Below are 17917 nucleotides of genomic sequence, written 5' to 3' on the forward strand. Positions count from 1 at the left end.
TGGTTAAAGGATCTTCTCATGATGTTACAGTCTGAGTATTTTCATGCACTTCGAAGTCCTCTTTTTAAGGAAGGTTGTGTTCCTTTGACTTGAGAACCAAACATAACAGCTTTTCTGGAGAACTGAATTTTAAGCTGGACCCCAGGCTGCTGGACCCGACCATAGTTGTGCTAGGTCTCCTGCAACTGCAGCTCCCTCATGAGACCCCAGGCCTTGCATACCAATCCTCCCGTTCTCAGCCAAGTCAGAACATTGTCAAACAAGAACAATGATTTCAAACAAGCAAATGATTGCTGTCAAAATGTCTGTTCTCAGTGGAGTGCTGGTACTCAGCTCTACATGTTATGAGACTTCAGTCTGAACAGTGCTGCAGGCCTCCCTGAAAGCCTGTTGACCTCCATGATGTCAACTCACGGTGAAGATTTCAGTTGGGACTTCCACAGTCTGGAGGAGCTAGTCCTGCTACTCACTGAGGTCTTCAATTAGCATAGCAGACACAGATCTTTCTTCCCAGGACAGGGACACTTCTCAATACTATTTATATAGAAAACTAAGCATATGTCTATGCAATAGTCAAGATCACTAGAGGATTATCATTCCTCAGGCAAATTACTGCAAGGAAAGGGAAGAGTGCATACCAGAGGGCACTGAATGGAGTCCATGACGTCCATTGCTAAAAGGCACTTCTGCAGGGGAGCCATGCCCTACACACCAACACACAAAGGACTGTGCCCAAGAAAGTCACTGCCAGGTACAAGAGCTACTGGTTACTCTTTGCTAGCTAGGGCTAACTGAATCAAGGTGTGGTTATAATGGGAGTGGTGATCAGTGAGCACAGAAGTGCTCTGGTTCTCAGCAACGGCAAAGTGCTAGTGCTCAGTAACAGGAGTGCTGGTACTCAGCAACAGCAAAGTGCTAGTGCTCAGTAACAGGAGTGCTGGTACTCAGCAACAGCAAAGTGCTAGTGCTCAGTAACAGCAGGAGTGCTGGTACTCAGCAATAGGCAAGTTGGTGAGAGCAATAAATCTTGGCAATAAACATCCATCATTTCAAGTATACATGAATATTAAACACTGCCAACCAAACTGGCCGATCAGAACCAAAAGCAAATGATCCACAGTCGGTCTCCTCTAAGACCATCTTGTTTTCTAATGTATAGAAACTGCAGTCTTTCTTCCCTGGCCATGAGAATGATCATCAAAGACTAACATAGGAATCACCATTTGCACTAACTCTCACGAAGTTCCAAAATCCTAACACTTACACAGTCTACACGGGACTAAGATGTCCGTGAACTCCTCTGCCCACAGCCTTCCTCGGTTACCATGAAAGACCCTGTCAACCCAAGATCAGCAAACACTCTTGCTTCTAAACTGAATCCTGTATTTGCAACTTACAACTATGTCCTTGTGGGCCACATCGTCTCAGGAGAGATGAAAATGAAACTGCTACCACTGGCTACGCAACTTCTACTCTGTTGTTTCTGTTATTGTGTGGGGTAGGGGAGAAGGAAGAAAAGTCACCAGGCCGTATGACTTTTAAGACAAATTTACAGGGCAGGGAGAACTCGCACAGCAAAGTGATTGCTGTGCCAGCAGGAAGAGCGGAGTTTGAGGTCCAGCACGCATGCAAACCTAGGCAAGGTGGAGTGTGCTGCAGAGGGACAAGGGGCCTCTGGGGCTTGCCAACCATCCCACAGTGAATTCCAAGTTCACAGAAGACAGTGCCTCTAAGAGCCAGGAGGGCCGCAGGGACTGCGCAGTGGTTGAGGGCTCACACTGCTCTTAGAGGACTGAAGATCAGTTCCACGCATCCACATTAGGTGGCTCAGAACTGCCTGCAATCAAATCAGACGTCCTCTTGTCTCCTGAGGGACCTCCACTCAAACATACATACTCACATGTATTTAAAATAAAATGTTAAAACAAAATGACAAAAGCCAAGGTAGGGTTAGAGAAATGGTTCAGCGGTTAAGAGCACTGGCTGCTTTCCAGAGGTCCTGAGTTCAATTCCCAGCAACCACATGGTGGCTCACAACCATCTGTAATGGCATCTGATGCTCCCTCTGTCATGCAGGTAAAATACTCATATACATAAATAAAAATAAATATTTTCTAAAAAAGACAAGGTAGATAGCTCCTGAGGAACATGTCTGAGGTTGACAAGTGACCTCTAAATTAATAAGAATGCTTCCATGTGTGTGACATAAAGACAGACAGACAGACTGACAGACAGATTCTTTACCTACTAACTGGGTAAATATAAATCTATGATACCTGTATACACGAGACTAGCACAGGTATACATGGGACAAACTATTAAAAACCTTTCGCATTAAAACCTGAAACACTGAAGGTCAGTGCCTTTCACCATATATAACATAGGACATACAGCTGCTGCGACACTTTTCTTTAAGTGTTTCATTACTTGAATATAAAATAAGAATCAAAGAAGAGTAAATACAAGTCTTGACACTGGCAATACTTCAAGCTGTTTGGGACAAGATCCAGTTTCCAGTGAATGTCTAAGTCTGTTTGTTTTGTTTTGTTTTGGAGGTTGCTGGAGGCGAGCATGAAGGTTCAGCACATGAAGCCCAAAGATGTGTGCTTACTAACCCCAGCTCAATCCCGAGAATCCAGACAGAGGTGGAGAAGAAAGCAGAGTCCACAAAGTCACCTTCTTACTTCCACGTCTGCCCCACACACTCTCTGACATGCACAATAATATGTATTAACTGAGAGGGCTCAGCTGCACTTACTGCTCTTACAGGGAGCAGAGACTGGCTTCACAGAGCTAACACACAGGCTCAGACCCGCCTGCAGCTCATCGCCCTCTTCCTGGGGACACCAGGCATGCAAGTGGTACACATACAGATACGTAGGCTCTGACTTTCAGTCCCAGTTACAAACATACTCACAGAACACAGAAATAAGTGATAATAAGAAAAGATGCTTTTCAGAATGTCAATACAAGGTACCTGGTGATGTCTTCAGTCAGCTGAGAAGGATCCGGAGGGTAAAATTTCACATTGAAAGTGAACAGCCAGGGAAGACCTACAATTATAAAATGTCAGTTATTTATCAAATACCAGGTTTGGCTGGGTTCTACTTAGACTAATTTGGCATCACCTAGACATTAACAATAAAATGTTTTTAAAAACTAGACATTAACATAAATAAGCCTGATCTACAAAGGAAGCAATGAAACAGCCAGGGCTGTTATACAAAGAAATCCTGTCTTAAAAAAAACAAAACAAAAAACAAACAAAAAAAAACAAATAACTAAAATACAAACATCAAAACAAAAACAAAAAGAACATACAGTTCCAAATAGAAATGAATAATACAATCATATTAGGTATCGCAGAGCATCTCAAACGAAAGGTGGGATCTGAGGCTGCTGAGATGGCTCGGCCTGCACAAGCACGAGGTCTGAACTCCATCTCTAGCGGCCATGTGAGTGCAGGGTAGAGTGAGGACATGCACCTGAACTCCAGGCTGGGGAGGCAGACACTGTAGAGCCAGGCAGACTGGTAAATTCAATGTTCCAGCAATCAGTCAAATTGATGGACTCCAGGTTCAGTGAGAAATTGATATCTCAGAAACAAGGTGGGGAATAATCAAGGAAAACACCAAAGGTTGACATCTGGCATGGGCTCCCACATGCACACACAAACACACACACACGTGCACACACACGTGCACACACACGTGCACACATTCAGATATATACAACATATACATACAATATAATGTCACCTCAAAAAGGTCCAGTTTTTTTTTTTTTTTAAAGCCAGGCTGTTATCTCTTACAAGTAGGCTTCACAGACATGTAAGACTAAGTCGATTGCGTCCTCAGAGGGAAGGCTCTAAGGAATACAGTCACAGACTCTTGGTTTGTGGTTTGAGGTAGAGTTGCACCGTTGCCTGGAGCCCAGGATCCTTGCCTCAGCCTCCTGGGTGTTAGGACAGCAAGCACCTGGTACTATGTCCAGCTAAAGTCTCTTTCACAGGTATCTTACAGTATTGATGATTTCAGTATGCAAAACAGAACCAGCACCCTATTCTATGTTACAATTTTAGTATTTATCCCCATAGGTTTTTATTAAAAGTAGAAGTAATATGGACTAGTTTAAGCATGGTTCTTAAATACTCACTTCTCAGCTGTCTCTTTATTTCCTTTGCAGGATCTAGCCAGTTCTGCAGGAGGAAAGAGAAGTTAGTTATGCATAAGAACTATCCCATGTCCCCAAAATAAAATGGAACCGTTTACAGTCCATACCTCACATCTCATATCTAGTTATATAGCTTTCACTTGTCAGCATTCTCCTGCGTGTACGTGTGTCTGCATGTGTGTACACATGTGTGTGTGCTTTGTGTATACATATGATAAAATGTTAAATCTTTGCTACAATAACAGTAAGGGGCAAATTATCTCTGTATAACTTTGTTACATAGACCTGCTTCACAAATCACATTGAAATAAGTTGTTCCTAGTTTCTTGTTACTTAGGGCTAGAATGTGAATTGTAAATGTTGGCTCAGAAGTGTGCATGCCCCGATCCAATCACATCAACCTCTATAGCCAGTTTCTTCATATCCCTCAGCCTCCTGTCACTAGACAAGACACGAAGAGATAATGTCAGATTAGAGACAACACTTACCTTTCTGTCTTAAGAAAAACCCTCCCTCCACCTCCCCCTCCCTCCCCCATCCCCTCTCTCTGTTTCTTGTTTGAATTTAGAAAACACAATTCTAACGTTTTTGGAATGTAACATCCTTCTATTTCCTCTCATTTCTACTCTCTGAAAAAGCCAACCAGAAATCAAACAAAAACATCTTAAATGAGAGAGAGAGAGAGAGAGAGAGAGAGAGAGAGAGAGAGAGAGAGACCACATGAGGATAGTAAAGCAAACAGTCCCCACATATTACCAAAAATGTGTACTTGTGTTTTCTCACCCTACTGTTAAGTCATAGGAAAGCCATTCACCTTCCTAATGTAGGACAAGTACGCTTTTTGAAAAATAACACATTGATTCAAACAACTGACTTTACATACAGCAAGGAAGTCCGATGTTGAGTCTCCCACCCAATGTGTTACAACACTTGTATTTAAACACAGTCTTGTTCCCACGCAGAAAGAATAAAATGTCTGCTGTTACCTATGAAATAATTGCCTGTCAATCTACTGAATACAACAGAACATGACCCACCACAAAACATATTAACAACATCATCTTCTGAAAGCACCCCTCAGATTTTACTACACCATAAACTCTGGCAGCAAGAATCCAGGCCATAACCAACAAGGTGTATGTGTCTCTGTCCTAACACTGGTGACAGGCAATGCTCTCATTAAAGGGCCAGCATTGCATGGTCCACTATTACTGATGCTCCAGCTGCACGGAGCACTGATGTGAGGGGCCAGTGAGACCCTGTAACAGCACCTCGAGTGCTGCCTTAGGAAAGAGCTCTATTTTTTTCACTCAAAAAGTGTAGCATTCAGCTTCCTTACTCTGCAGCTGCTGTCCTAACACAGCTAGTCACAAATGGGTGACTATGATAAGGACACAAGAACAAGAAAAGCACATCTTTCAGCTTCTTGTCAGGCTGGACTGAGGCTGGGAGAGGTGAGGGAGGGTTAGATGTGTGGCACTGAAACCAGGACACTAATGATCACAAGGGGACGACATCAGGGCCAACTGGTACAAACCCCACTGACAAGACCCCTTCTATCACTGACACAGAAAACACAGTCAGGGAGCACTGCTCATCTCACAGACCTCCCAGATTCCAGTTTCCTTAAGGGTAAGCTCACACAGATGGCCTGCAGAGAGAAGCAAAAGGTTTCTGTGTTCCAGGAAGGAACAATGGAACCCCGCACATGGGCCCTAGGTCCCAGCTACCACACTTTCCAGCCTCAGCACTAACTCCTCCCAGTCACCTGATCACGGTGAGGGAGGGAGGGGTCTACAGATCTAGACATTTATGAGTGGCAAATTGGCAAATGAGTTGAGGCTGTCACCTGTAGGCCACTTGTCACAACACTGACTGCTAAGACGTGTGAAGGCTGCTGTGGCATCTTGGTTAGCTCTGTTCTAGGTCGCTTTCCTATTCAGATGCTAATCACCGACAAAAGCATCTTGTGGGAGGAAAGTGTTTCTATGCACTGCACTTGTAGGTCATACTCCATCCCTGGGGGAATCAGAGCAAGAACTCAACCAAAGACCCAAAGCAGAGACCACAGAGCAATACTGCCCAAGGCTTCCTCTTCTGCCTCTCCCACTGGTTCATTCTCAGCAAGGTTTCTTTTTTTTTTTTTTTTTTTTTTCTCAGCAAGGTTTCTTAAATAGCCCACACCCACCTGCTTACAGATGGGACTGCCCACAGCAAGTTGACCACACCCACCTGCTTACAGATGGGACTGCCCACAGCGAGTTGGCCACACCCACCTGCCTACAGATGGGACTGCCCACAGCGAGTTGGCCACACCCACCTGCCTACAGATGGGACTGCCCACAGCGAGTTGGCCACACCCACCTGCCTACAGATGGGACTGCCCACAGCGAGTTGGCCACACCCACCTGCCTACAGATGGGACTGCCCACAGCGAGTTGGCCACACCCACCTGCCTACAGATGGGACTGCCCACAGCGAGTTGGCCACACCCACCTGCCTACAGATGGGACTGCCCACAGCGAGTTGGCCACACCCACCTGCCTACAGATGGGACTGCCCACAGTGAGTTGGCCACACCCACCTGCTTACAGATGGGACTGCCCACAGTGGGTTGGCCACACCCACCTGCTTACAGATGGGACTGCCCACAGTGGGTTGGGTCTTCCCCCATCTCCCATCAATCAAGATGATCTCTAACAAACATGGCCATGGGCCACTTGATCTGGGCAATTCAACTGAGGTTCCCTCTTCCTACATGACTGTAGGTTGTATCAAACTGACAACAGACAGTATCCAGCACACGGTCCTTACCCGGAGATAACAGAGGCTGTGTTTACACAACAGGACTGAGCAGAGATCCTGTTTCCATGTGCCTACCTGGTTTCTCGTCCTAACCACACTGGCTTCCATTCTGCAAGCTCCGCTTCTCCCATGGAGGCAGGAGATCGATCCTGTCCACTCTGGGACTACAGTGTGCACAGGCATAGAGAGACTATTATCTCTGTTCTCTAGGGTGCCTGGCGTTCTTAGGGAACCTAACATTAAATATTACAAATCAGAACCCAGAGTGTTATCTGTCCATTTGCACTTTCCTCCTCCCCTCAAGTCTTCTTGAATGGCTCACATTATTTGATTAAATTTGCTTTTACTGAATAGTAATCCTTGAGTATGTAGGTTATGGTCGGTATATAATTTCTTGACTAGTGTTATAAATTCTCGAGCAAAAGTTTAAAATATTTTAAGGTAATATCATAGAGGAACTCAGGTATGTTCTCTGAATTACCAATTACATGTAAACAAGCATAAACATTTTGTGCTGCTCTGTTCTGACTCCTAAAATAGAGACACACTATACAGTCAGGCCGCTCTTGGTACTCCTGACCCTCCGCCTCACTTTTCCAAGTTTTAGGAAATTATGTATGTGCACCACCATAGTTCACAAACAAAAATAAAATAATGAAAACCACCTTCTCTGGATTGACACTTGGAGAAAAAGTGAATAAAGCACGGGACACGTAAGAAAGGAAAACCAGCATCAGTGAGTAAAGGAGATGTGAGATTAAAGTGTGCCGAGAGGACACAGGCACACGAGTGTAAGCACACACACCAGCCCTCAGGCAACATTAGGATGTATCTTACTGTGTTGAAGAATTGGCTACTGTCACCACAGTACACTCTGGGCTTAGAAATAAATGGAGCAAAATCCACACTTCCCACCAATTCCATGACCTCAATTCATCTCTCACCCCCCTGAGCCTCAATTTCCTCAAGAGCAAACAGAATTCATGACACCTACCCAACCCATCCTAGAATCTCTCACTGTTCTTCAGGCTGGATCTTAGGATTTCAGAGTTTGAACCGCTCACTCCCAATGAAAGTTTGCCCACGTCTTTGTTTTCGGAGTCTCAGGATGGCTATGAGAGTTTAACAAATTCAACCAAATTCACTTGTGTCGGGCAAATGCTAATGGACGAAAGCAGCCTTTTCTTAACCCTCCATTCTCCCTCAGGAACACGTACTGCTTCACCAGATCCCCTTCACTATGTCCACTTAACCACAGGAGAGAAATTCCGGGTTTTCTGCATCACAGTGAAACTTACAGCCCATCTAGAGAACAGAGGATTGTAAAGTTTAAATGAACTAACTGTAGGATCTTGCTTCAAGTCAGTTACTACAAGCCTTTAGTTCTGCTTCTGGAGACAGATGGTTGGCTATTAGTCAACTCCGTGAATCTTCACAAAGGCAGCATGGCTATCAACTCGACTTCTGAGAAGCACTTCTTGCAGTACTGCTTATAGGAAACTGATTTATATAATGCCCGGGCCAAATGTCGGACTGTTCACAACAAAAACTCAAGACGTTCCACTCTGAAGAGAGGTCAATGTCTTTAATGATGAATTCTTTTACACGTGAATAACAAAACTCACAGACTTACAATTCCGTATCGAAGAAAAGCATGTTGCTGGAGTCTGTAAACTTTTAGTACTTCCTACAGCAAAGTTTACATGGGACTTTAACAGATGGTGAGAAGTTTGACACTAACTCACATGTTCATAATCACTTCCAACTCCATGTCACAACTAAGAGACACAATACTACACACTAAAACGAAAGACAGCATAGATTTTCCCATATGACAAATTGTTATATAAACTACTTACAGCTCTGTCTAAATTCTACTTTACAAAAGGCTGAGATAACCACCCAAGGCTTCTTTAAATACACATAATAAGTAGTGGGAGAAAGGAGTGCAGAGCGGGAGTCTGGCGAAGTGGTGAGCGCGGGTTTGGCATCTACACAGCACAAACAGACACACCCCATCTCTTACAGTGGAAATCAGGAGCTTCAAAGGAGGACTGTGAAGCTAAGTCTGACAGTAATAATTTTCTGGGGAGAAAAAGGAAGATGTAAACATCTATATCGGGAAAAATGAAAGTTCTTTTGCCTAACTGTATTTGAGACTTGGATTTTTCCTACACTATTTATTATATATAAGCACATTATGTCTAAAATGATTATAGTCACATAAATATGTAACTTAACATATTCAAACTATATCTGAGTGCTCACTTTCTGAAAAGTGAGTTTCCCAAAGGACACAGATGCAAAGCATAAGTACTAAAGTATCCATCCCAGTTTACCAGCTTGTTCATGTGACATTTTGTAAGAAACACTGACCACAAACTAGGTAAGGAACGTTCGACTCTTCTTCAGTAACTGGTATCTTTCTGTCACTGAGAAGGTCACAGTAATCCCACTACAGTCTAGCCTTACATTGTCTTAGAGAAGACACAAATTGCCCCCCTCTGAGCTATGCTCCCACCCCCCTCTAGTCTCATCTTCTTTTTTTTTTTTTTTTTTTTTTTTTGTGGTTCTTTTTTTTTTTTCCGGAGCTGGGGACCGAACCCAGGGCCTTGCGCTTCCTAGGTAAGCGCTCTACCACTGAGCTAAATCCCCAGCCCCTTAGTCTCATCTTCTTAACCTCCCAGACTGTAGCCATCCCCTTCGTCACCACACAACTCCCCACTTCATTACACTTCAGCGTCCTGTTTCCAGATACAACCAGGGTAATGAGGAGAAAAAGCAACACACGTAAGGTTTGTATTAATATTAATATGCGGATGACAGAAGAAACTGCTAAGTCACCTCCTTGGGCTGGGGAAAGGATGGTAGCAAGGCCATGGGTGGGGGAAGGACTTCTGACAGTAGGATGTTTAGAAAGGCAAGCATTGAGATAGTAAGGGAAAGGAACTGCCAATGAGGCATGGTATGCACGAGCTGACAGACACACCAGCAAGGCTCCCTTGGGAAGCAGAAGCTGGCATGCACTGACTACAGCTGCTGTGAGTCGGTGCTGAGGAGGACACTCATGCCAACTGTAGCGGATTAAACTGCTGTGTGCAATTCCTAAGTGATGGAAAGATCTCAGACACCTGACTGTTCAGAGGCAAGGAGAAACTAGAGTCCAGAGTGAGCCTTCTGGGACAGATGACATTTAACGGGAGGATAAAGTTTGCTTTGAAACCAGGAGTGTTCAGCACACAGCTGAGTACGGGGATCAGAGGCTCTGGTGTAACGTGGGGACTAGACATGTATACTAAAAGTTTAAATGAAAAACAGTAACAAAAGCATTTACAACATACTGAATTATTTTACAAAAATTAAATGTTCCTATGAATCTACCAATAGACAATCTCAAAAAAAGAAAGAGAAAGAAAGAGAAAAAGAAAAAGAAGGAAAAAGAAAAAGAAAAAGAAGAAAGGAAGGAAGGAAGGACGGACGGACGGACAGACGAACTGGCAAGTCGCTTTCTCCTTTGAGTTTTGAGGGTGACGAGAGCACTTGATTGGAACCATCACCAACTTGCTTCCCAGGTAATTTACTGCTTTACAAGGCACTCCCGTTTACTCAATGCAGCATGTTTGCTTCTGAGGAGAGCACCCTAAACAATTCTAATAAAAACACACACTATTCAACAGGCAGGCATGCAATTTGTCTTTAATTTAAAAGGTAGAATTAAACCCCTAAATTACACATCAGAGATTTAAAGCTGAACAAGTTGAGAAAATTTAATTTGCATATAATTATCATGCTTAAAAAGAAAACCCTTTATTGCGTTTCTGGGATCTGTAAATACAAACAATGGCAGTGTTTGGGCAAATAACAGCATGCACACTATGCCTCCTCCCATGACGCCTGTGTTCTACTGGCTGAGCTATGAAGGCTGACATTAGACAGAACCCTCTCTCTCACTCTAACTCAGGGCTCTATATGTCCTAACAGGATGCTCCCAGTGAGCCCGTCCACACGGCAATCTGACAGACTAAATGGGCTTCCTCTGCAGGGTGCGACTCTGGACAAACTCACACTCTTCCCTCTTCCAGTAAACATCTCACCCACACCAAATCTAGACACTCAAAAAGTAAGGCAGAAGAGGAAAAGCGCTTTTCCTAACAATGTTGATGACTACAGGCTAGCCCTGGTCCTGCCAGAAAGGACTAATGTTTCGATCCTTAATTTACCCATGAAACTGAGAATCTTTTACTACCATCAGATCAACCACCCTGCTCTCCTGCTTAGTGTCTTGGAAAAGGCTCAGCGCGCTCCTGACATCCGGCAGCTCTACTCCCAGGCCAGTCCAGTACCGGCTGGTCAAACATCACCTGAGAAGAGCTGGCCCTGCCACCTCTTTTGCCAACAGCCCAGTCACAGAAACTCCAGTTCTTTCCCACACAACGCCACTCAAGTCCTCTAAGCAAGACAACACTTCTCCCAAGCCTCTGGCGCCCAGCTCCCTGTGGTTCAGGCTTCTTCAATACTACACGGGTTTTGCACATCTGTGTTAGTAACAGAAGCCCACCTGGCCTCTGCACTTAAGAGCACCATGAGGCAAAAACAGGACATGGCTGAGGCAGTATTATTTAAAAGATTCTTCACAGTACAGCATCAATTTCCCCCACTGAATCTTTTAATGTATATTTTGAAATCCTTTCCCCTCAACAATTTACTACATAAGTTGATTCCACTGTGAATTCAAGGCTAAAGCTTTCCCATAATTGTAAAATCAGCTTTTCAATCTCAAACAATTAAGAAACCACTGCATTCCATCTGCGTATAATACAGGGTACACACCCAAAACGCCAGAAAGTTTTACTGAGCCTCTCACATAATCACTTTTAAGTATTTGCCAAAAATCTCTTTACAGTCATGTAAACCAGAGTTAAATTTATTCTGAAATTAAACTACAAAAAATACACATAAAGTCATAAAGCTGAAATCACTTACTTTCTGCTCGGGATGCTCCTGAAATATAAGTCCAAAGTAGTCCTTCTCCAAGAGGTTCAGGTGCTCACACACTCTGTCAAACAACGCTTGTCCCTTAGCGCGTTTCTGCAGAAAGACAGAGCAAGCCTTTACTTTTCTAAAGGCGATGAGGAGAGAGAGGGAGGAGGTTGGTGGGAAAGGAGGACACATGGGGCACAAGAGAAGGTGGGGAGCTGCGGTGGGAGCAAAAGGGATGAAAGTGGGGAGAAGAGCAGACAAATTTTTCAGAAAACCGCCATAATAAAATCTACTTTGTATACTGACAAAGTTAAAAGATTATTTTAAAAGCACCAGTAATTTATTACAAATTAATATAAAGTATTTATTTTCTAGTGTCCTAACGATGCAAAGTATGATTCTAAAATCCATAACCAAATGCATTCTGCTTTATTGCTACTCTCACTAACTACTAATGAAATTAAAAAGCAAACTGCTGAGTACTTGTCTACTCATGTGAATAAAAACGTTATATCCCAAGTTCTCCCTCAAAACCTGAACACGATTCACAACTGTTCTAAACATCCGATGAGACCTCACACAACTCCTATAAACTCCACCCTGTGACCCTGACTGATGTGACCTCACACAACTCCTATGAACTCTGCCCTGTGACCCTGACTGATGTGACCTCACACAACTCCTATGAACTCTACTCTATGACCCTGAGTGATGTGACCTCACACAACTCCTATGAACTCTGCCCTGTGACCCTGACTGATGTGATCTCATACAACTCCTATGAACTCTACTCTATGACCCTGACTGATGTGACCTCACACAACTCCTATGAACTCTGCCCTGTGACCCGGACTGATGTGACCTCACACAACTCCTATGAACTCTGCCCTGTGACCCTGACTGATGTGATCTCACACAACTCCTATGAACTCTACTCTATGACCCTGACTGATGTGACCTCACACAACTCCTATGAACTTCCGCCCTGTGACCCTGACTGATGTGACCTCACACAACTCATATGAACTCCGCCCTGTGACCCTGACTGATTGACCTCACACAACTCATATGAACTCTGCCCTGTGACCCTGACTGCTGGCAGCACTGAAGCTTTATTATTTCCTTGTTGCTGCCATTGTAAGATATTTATACAACACCAGCTTTTTCCATTTAAATTACACTTTTATTTCTAATTTTCAGGATACTCATTCTTTAGGAAACCTAATAAAGATTTAAAGGCCCCAGGAAGACACAGAAGAAGTATCTGCTGTTTAACCGGCGACAAAGCACTCTCATTTCCTGTTAAGATGCAGAACCCAGAAATGTCCTAACTGTGCGTCAGTCAGACAGGCGTCTCCTCCTGACAGGCTTACGGACAGCACAACTAGTCAGCCAGTGAAACCAGAGCAGCACCGATAAAAAGGGGGCTCGGCCACCCCATTATTAAACTATAACCTATCTGTTCATGCAGTGCATAGCAATTACACACACAGAGAGAAAGGGATAAGGAGACAAAAAGGCGGCAGGCAGACAGACAGAGATCTTGGGGCATAAAATCTAGTACTTCTAACTGTTTCATAACAACATTTCAAAAATATGATTATTATTTCAGCAGTAAATGAAAGAAGTTCACACAAATTATATTTCCATAAGCAACGTGCTATGTCTGCACTGTGGATTATCAATCAGCAGCTGACGGTTAAGTTACTATGGGAGACGTGTTTCTACTGTTTACATGATTACAGTATACAAAACTAAATACGTCACTACCTCTTAAGATACGTGACTGAAGGCAAGACATTCACCTTACTCCACCACGTTTCCACAGCTGTGAGAATAACAGAATGTAACACAAGGTATATGGCTAGCATGAAATAAATTAAAATGTGTAGCTACTGGCTACAGTTCTCGAAATTAGGAATATTTTTATTTGGTTGTGAGCCTAGCCTTTAATGGCTGAGTCATCTCTCCAGCCCGAAATTAGGAACATTTAAAAGAGATATCTAAGATAATGTCCATAAATACATGTCATAGAGTAAATACATTCCAGTAAACTTGTGTCTTTCTAATAGTTTCTCTCTCAGACACAAGCTCTACTGGACATTTTATCCTAAAAGGCTAGGAGGAACATATCCACAGAGCCAACCACAGCCAAGCGCACCTAGGCTGAGCAATACACCAAGCCCAGCACGGGGGCTGCAATCAGACCCGGATGGCCACATCACTCAGGAACTTTCCTGTTACTAGACGGCATGGCAATGGGAAACCACTTAGCTTCCTACTTGTAACTCAGAAGCACGAACCACCTCACCATCTGTAACAGTGAGTTAATGAGACAGGATATGCCAAAGCATCTGGATCAACCACAGCCGAGTTTCTACTCTGAGCTGCTCTGACTGGGCCCGCATCTCACAATTAACCAAAATACTGTCTCAATGAGCAGGCCGCACTCCTCCTATTAGGCTTCCAACCCTCCCTAAGACAGAGATATTTTAGCAGCCAATGAGAACACACAGCCATTGCCTAAACTTCCACTCCTAATCTCCACTCCCCAGTGCTATGGAAACGCCAAGGACCAGCAACTGTACCTAAGGAAAACACAGCTCCTTCAAGAATTTGACATTGCATGTGAGTCTCGGAGGAAGAAATGGAGGACACAGGTATCTAAGAGGTCTTACTTCTCACTCTGGTGCTCATTAAGCCTAGTGGAATGAATTTCTCCTCAGAGACACTGCAGGATCCATAATATGAAACAGGAAGCCACCGTACACTGAACAGGCAGTCACTATGGTGCTAAGTCCTGTCTCATTCACACATAGGTGCAGTGTTTGCCGGGCTAGAAGGCTGAATACACTGGCCGAGCAGCTCCCGTGTCAGCCAGTGGAGAAACAATGACGAATAAAACACAAATGGTCAAGAAATTTTTATTCAACTAGGAAGGACAATGAACTCAATGGACAGTAAAATGTGACCTATTGAGCAGCACTTGAAGATGTTGCTGAGAGAATTAACTGAGGTGTGCAACATGTTTAATAAAACACACGAGCCATTTCATGAATTCACAGGTCTGTGTAGAACTTGAGCTCTACTAAAAATTAAAGTGGCGTTAAATATGATTCGAAAGTTTCCGTTATTTAATTCAACCTCCTTTGAAATCATAGGAAGTTGAAATGATCCAGTTTTCCCATCTGCTTTTCTGAATATCTTTTGTAGAATTAATGATAGGTATCTGTAAGTGTAACACTTACACTTCTGTCTAGGGAGGTAGGTTTTTCTGTGTTTGAGTTCAGGCTGGCCTCAAATGTGAAATCCTCTTGCCTCAGTGTTCTGGGTGCCCTGAGTGTTTTCTTATAAACGACTGCAATTCTGTAGGTGGAAGGACTACAAATGCGCAATGCTAATCAAGGGAAATGAAATACGTCTGCTTACAACGTGTAGAAATTAGCAGTCAGTGTATACATGCCTATAAATAAGCGTGTCCAACTCCACTTATGTGTGCCTGTACATAAATGATCTCGGGGCTGACCACCTGACACTGGATAAGCAATGAGGGAGCCCAGCCTTAGGAAAGACTAATTATTCCCTCCACACATATACCAATAACAACCAAAGAAAAGGAGGCCATACACTTGAGAGGGGCTTTGGGTGAGTGTGAAGGGTGAGGGAGGTTGGACGAGGATGACATGGGAGGTATTGTGGGAAGGAAATGAGGTGAGAAAATGATAATCATACAAACACATATATAAATATACATATATATACACATATATATTAATTAGTTCATGGGCTATCATTATAATTTGGTGATTTGGGCCCAGATAAAGAGGACCCTCAAAGTTCTTTCTCTAGATTTAAAACAACTGTATTTGTGTGGGTTTTGTGTGCACCACAAAGCACACACAGAGGTCAAAGAACTTGCAGGAGGGGCTCTGCAGCCTGAACTGAGGTCGGCGAGGCTTGGCAGCTGCTCCCTAACCAGTGAACCAGCCTTTTCTACTCATCTCTGAACGGCAGCGTTCTGCTGTGCTTCTTAGGCAAATCTCTGAATTTTCACCTACTATAAAACCTATTCCAACCTCCTAGTATTTAGATGTTCTTTCTTGGCACCCTTTGGCTTCCTCCCATTTGATGGATTTCAGTGACTAGGTTCTTTAAGAAAAAGCATGTCTTGCCTCAAACCCAGCAGGACAGCACTGGAATGGTTTGTGTCCGGCAGAGTTGAGTACAGAGTCCAGTCTTTCTGGATGACAGGCAGACGCAATCGGTGACACAGCCACAAGCCTGCGTAAGTGTTTCCTTAGTAAAATGAGAGCCTGCCTCTGGAGAACTCTGCGTTTCTCTAGAACAGGCTACACCCACATTTATACGCTCATCTGCTCACTGGCTGGGGTTTTCAGGTCGTGCCAGGTCTTCACTAAGACCTCAGCGGCAGCACTGAAGCACTTCCTGGCTTCGGATCTGTTCTTACGCTATGACTTAGGTAAACTTTGTCAGTCTCTGTTCTGATGATGTAGCACAGTCGTCCATCAGTCAATAAAACCACATCATCAGGAAAGGGCCACCCCCTCAGTGGTACAGCATCCATCAGGCCCTGGGTTCAATCCTGAATATGGCCACAAAAAAGCTCATAAAACTTACCAAGCACATTTGGAAACAGAATTTCATTTTTATATCAAATTCCAACAAGCTTCACATCCCCCATGTGCCTCTTGCTAACCCGATTAGCATCTCATCGCTGTAGAACCAGGGGAAAGAAGGGCGCAGTGGAGAAGACCGCTCTAATCTCCAGGCACGGATCAGACATTTTACGTGTCTGTATGTAGGGCTGATCTGTTTAAGTTCACGCATGTGTGCCCACATGGTAAGAGGTGCACATGCACATGTGTGTGCTGTCTTCCTCATCCTCATTTCTGAAGAAGAGGTCTCGACTGAATCCGAAGCCCACTGGGTCCAGCTAAACTTCTGACCAGCAAATCCCAGGGATCCTCTGCCTGTCTGCCCAGCTCTAACAGGGCTATTGGAGCAATGGCTAGCCTTTCACTCTGGGTCTCTGTGCTGACACTGTACGGGCTGAGACATCTCGCCAGCCCAGAATTTTTGGTTTTGTTTGTTTGTTTGTTTTGGTAGAAGCTGCATAATATATTGGAGACATGCAAAGAAGATACAGTAAGCTGATTTACATGTGTTTTCAGAAATGCTTTACTCGGCCCCCAGCTAAAGGAAAGCAGACTGAGATGTAAGCCTGAGCTCAGGGCTCTGGGTCTGTGCTGTTATCTGTGGCATTTGTTACTGAAGCCAAAATGGGACATTTCTGGAGCCCCCCCCCAACTTGGAGGAATTTGGGCAACTGCTTACCCTGCATATTGCAGAGGATGCCACACACCATGGCAGTTATCAAACACCATCCCTGTCTCTGTGTGGGCCCCTCCACAGGGCCGTCATTGTGGGCCAAGAGGCCAGTAACGGGAAGCACACAATGCAATCCATACATTACTCCCCAGAGCTATGCATTGTACACTGGCTCAAAACTGCACTGCAAATATGAAAGGCCAAGAACGAAGGTATGCACGGAGCCCACAGAACTCTAGCGCTGTGGGGCGGAGGAAGTGAGCTAAAGCTGTACAAAGTGGGAAAGGGCCAGCCTGGGGACAGGATTGTCAGAATTCTTTTCCTGCCAATGAGTCACCTGTCCCCAATCTGTTTCTAAAGTTCATTCAACTTCTGGCGAAAGGAAACCAGAGCCAACGACTTTTTTTTTATATGTTCAAAACATAACTCTACAAGTAAATAAGTCATTTATGTTTCCCTGATCATTGATGAAAATTCAAAAAAATTGAAAAAAGGTTATTTCAAGTACTCAAAAAATTCCTCCCAGTTGAAGACGCCTACAGAAATGCCCTATTTGGAGAAGAAAAAGTACATGTAACTGAACACACATCTTCCTTTGTCCTCATTCTTA

General features: G+C 43.9%; 1 protein-coding gene across 50 annotated transcripts in view; it reads right to left on the reverse strand.

Annotated features, from left to right (window-relative positions):
* Epb41l2 (erythrocyte membrane protein band 4.1-like 2) overlaps positions 1–17917 on the reverse strand; it is a 174771-nt gene that overhangs the window by 51794 nt on the left and 105060 nt on the right. For all 50 annotated transcript variants that reach the window (XM_039099066.2, NM_001400827.1, XM_039099143.2 and 47 more), the window contains 3 exons: positions 11962–12066; positions 4156–4198; positions 2978–3053 (listed from right to left, as the gene is read on the reverse strand). In XM_039099066.2, coding sequence (XP_038954994.1) covers positions 2978–3053; positions 4156–4198; positions 11962–12066 — 224 coding nt within the window. The remainder of the gene's footprint in view (positions 1–2977; positions 3054–4155; positions 4199–11961; positions 12067–17917) is intronic.

Source organism: Rattus norvegicus, chromosome 1 (genome assembly GCF_036323735.1).
Source record: "Rattus norvegicus strain BN/NHsdMcwi chromosome 1, GRCr8, whole genome shotgun sequence".
NCBI classification, from domain to species: domain Eukaryota; kingdom Metazoa; phylum Chordata; class Mammalia; order Rodentia; family Muridae; genus Rattus; species Rattus norvegicus.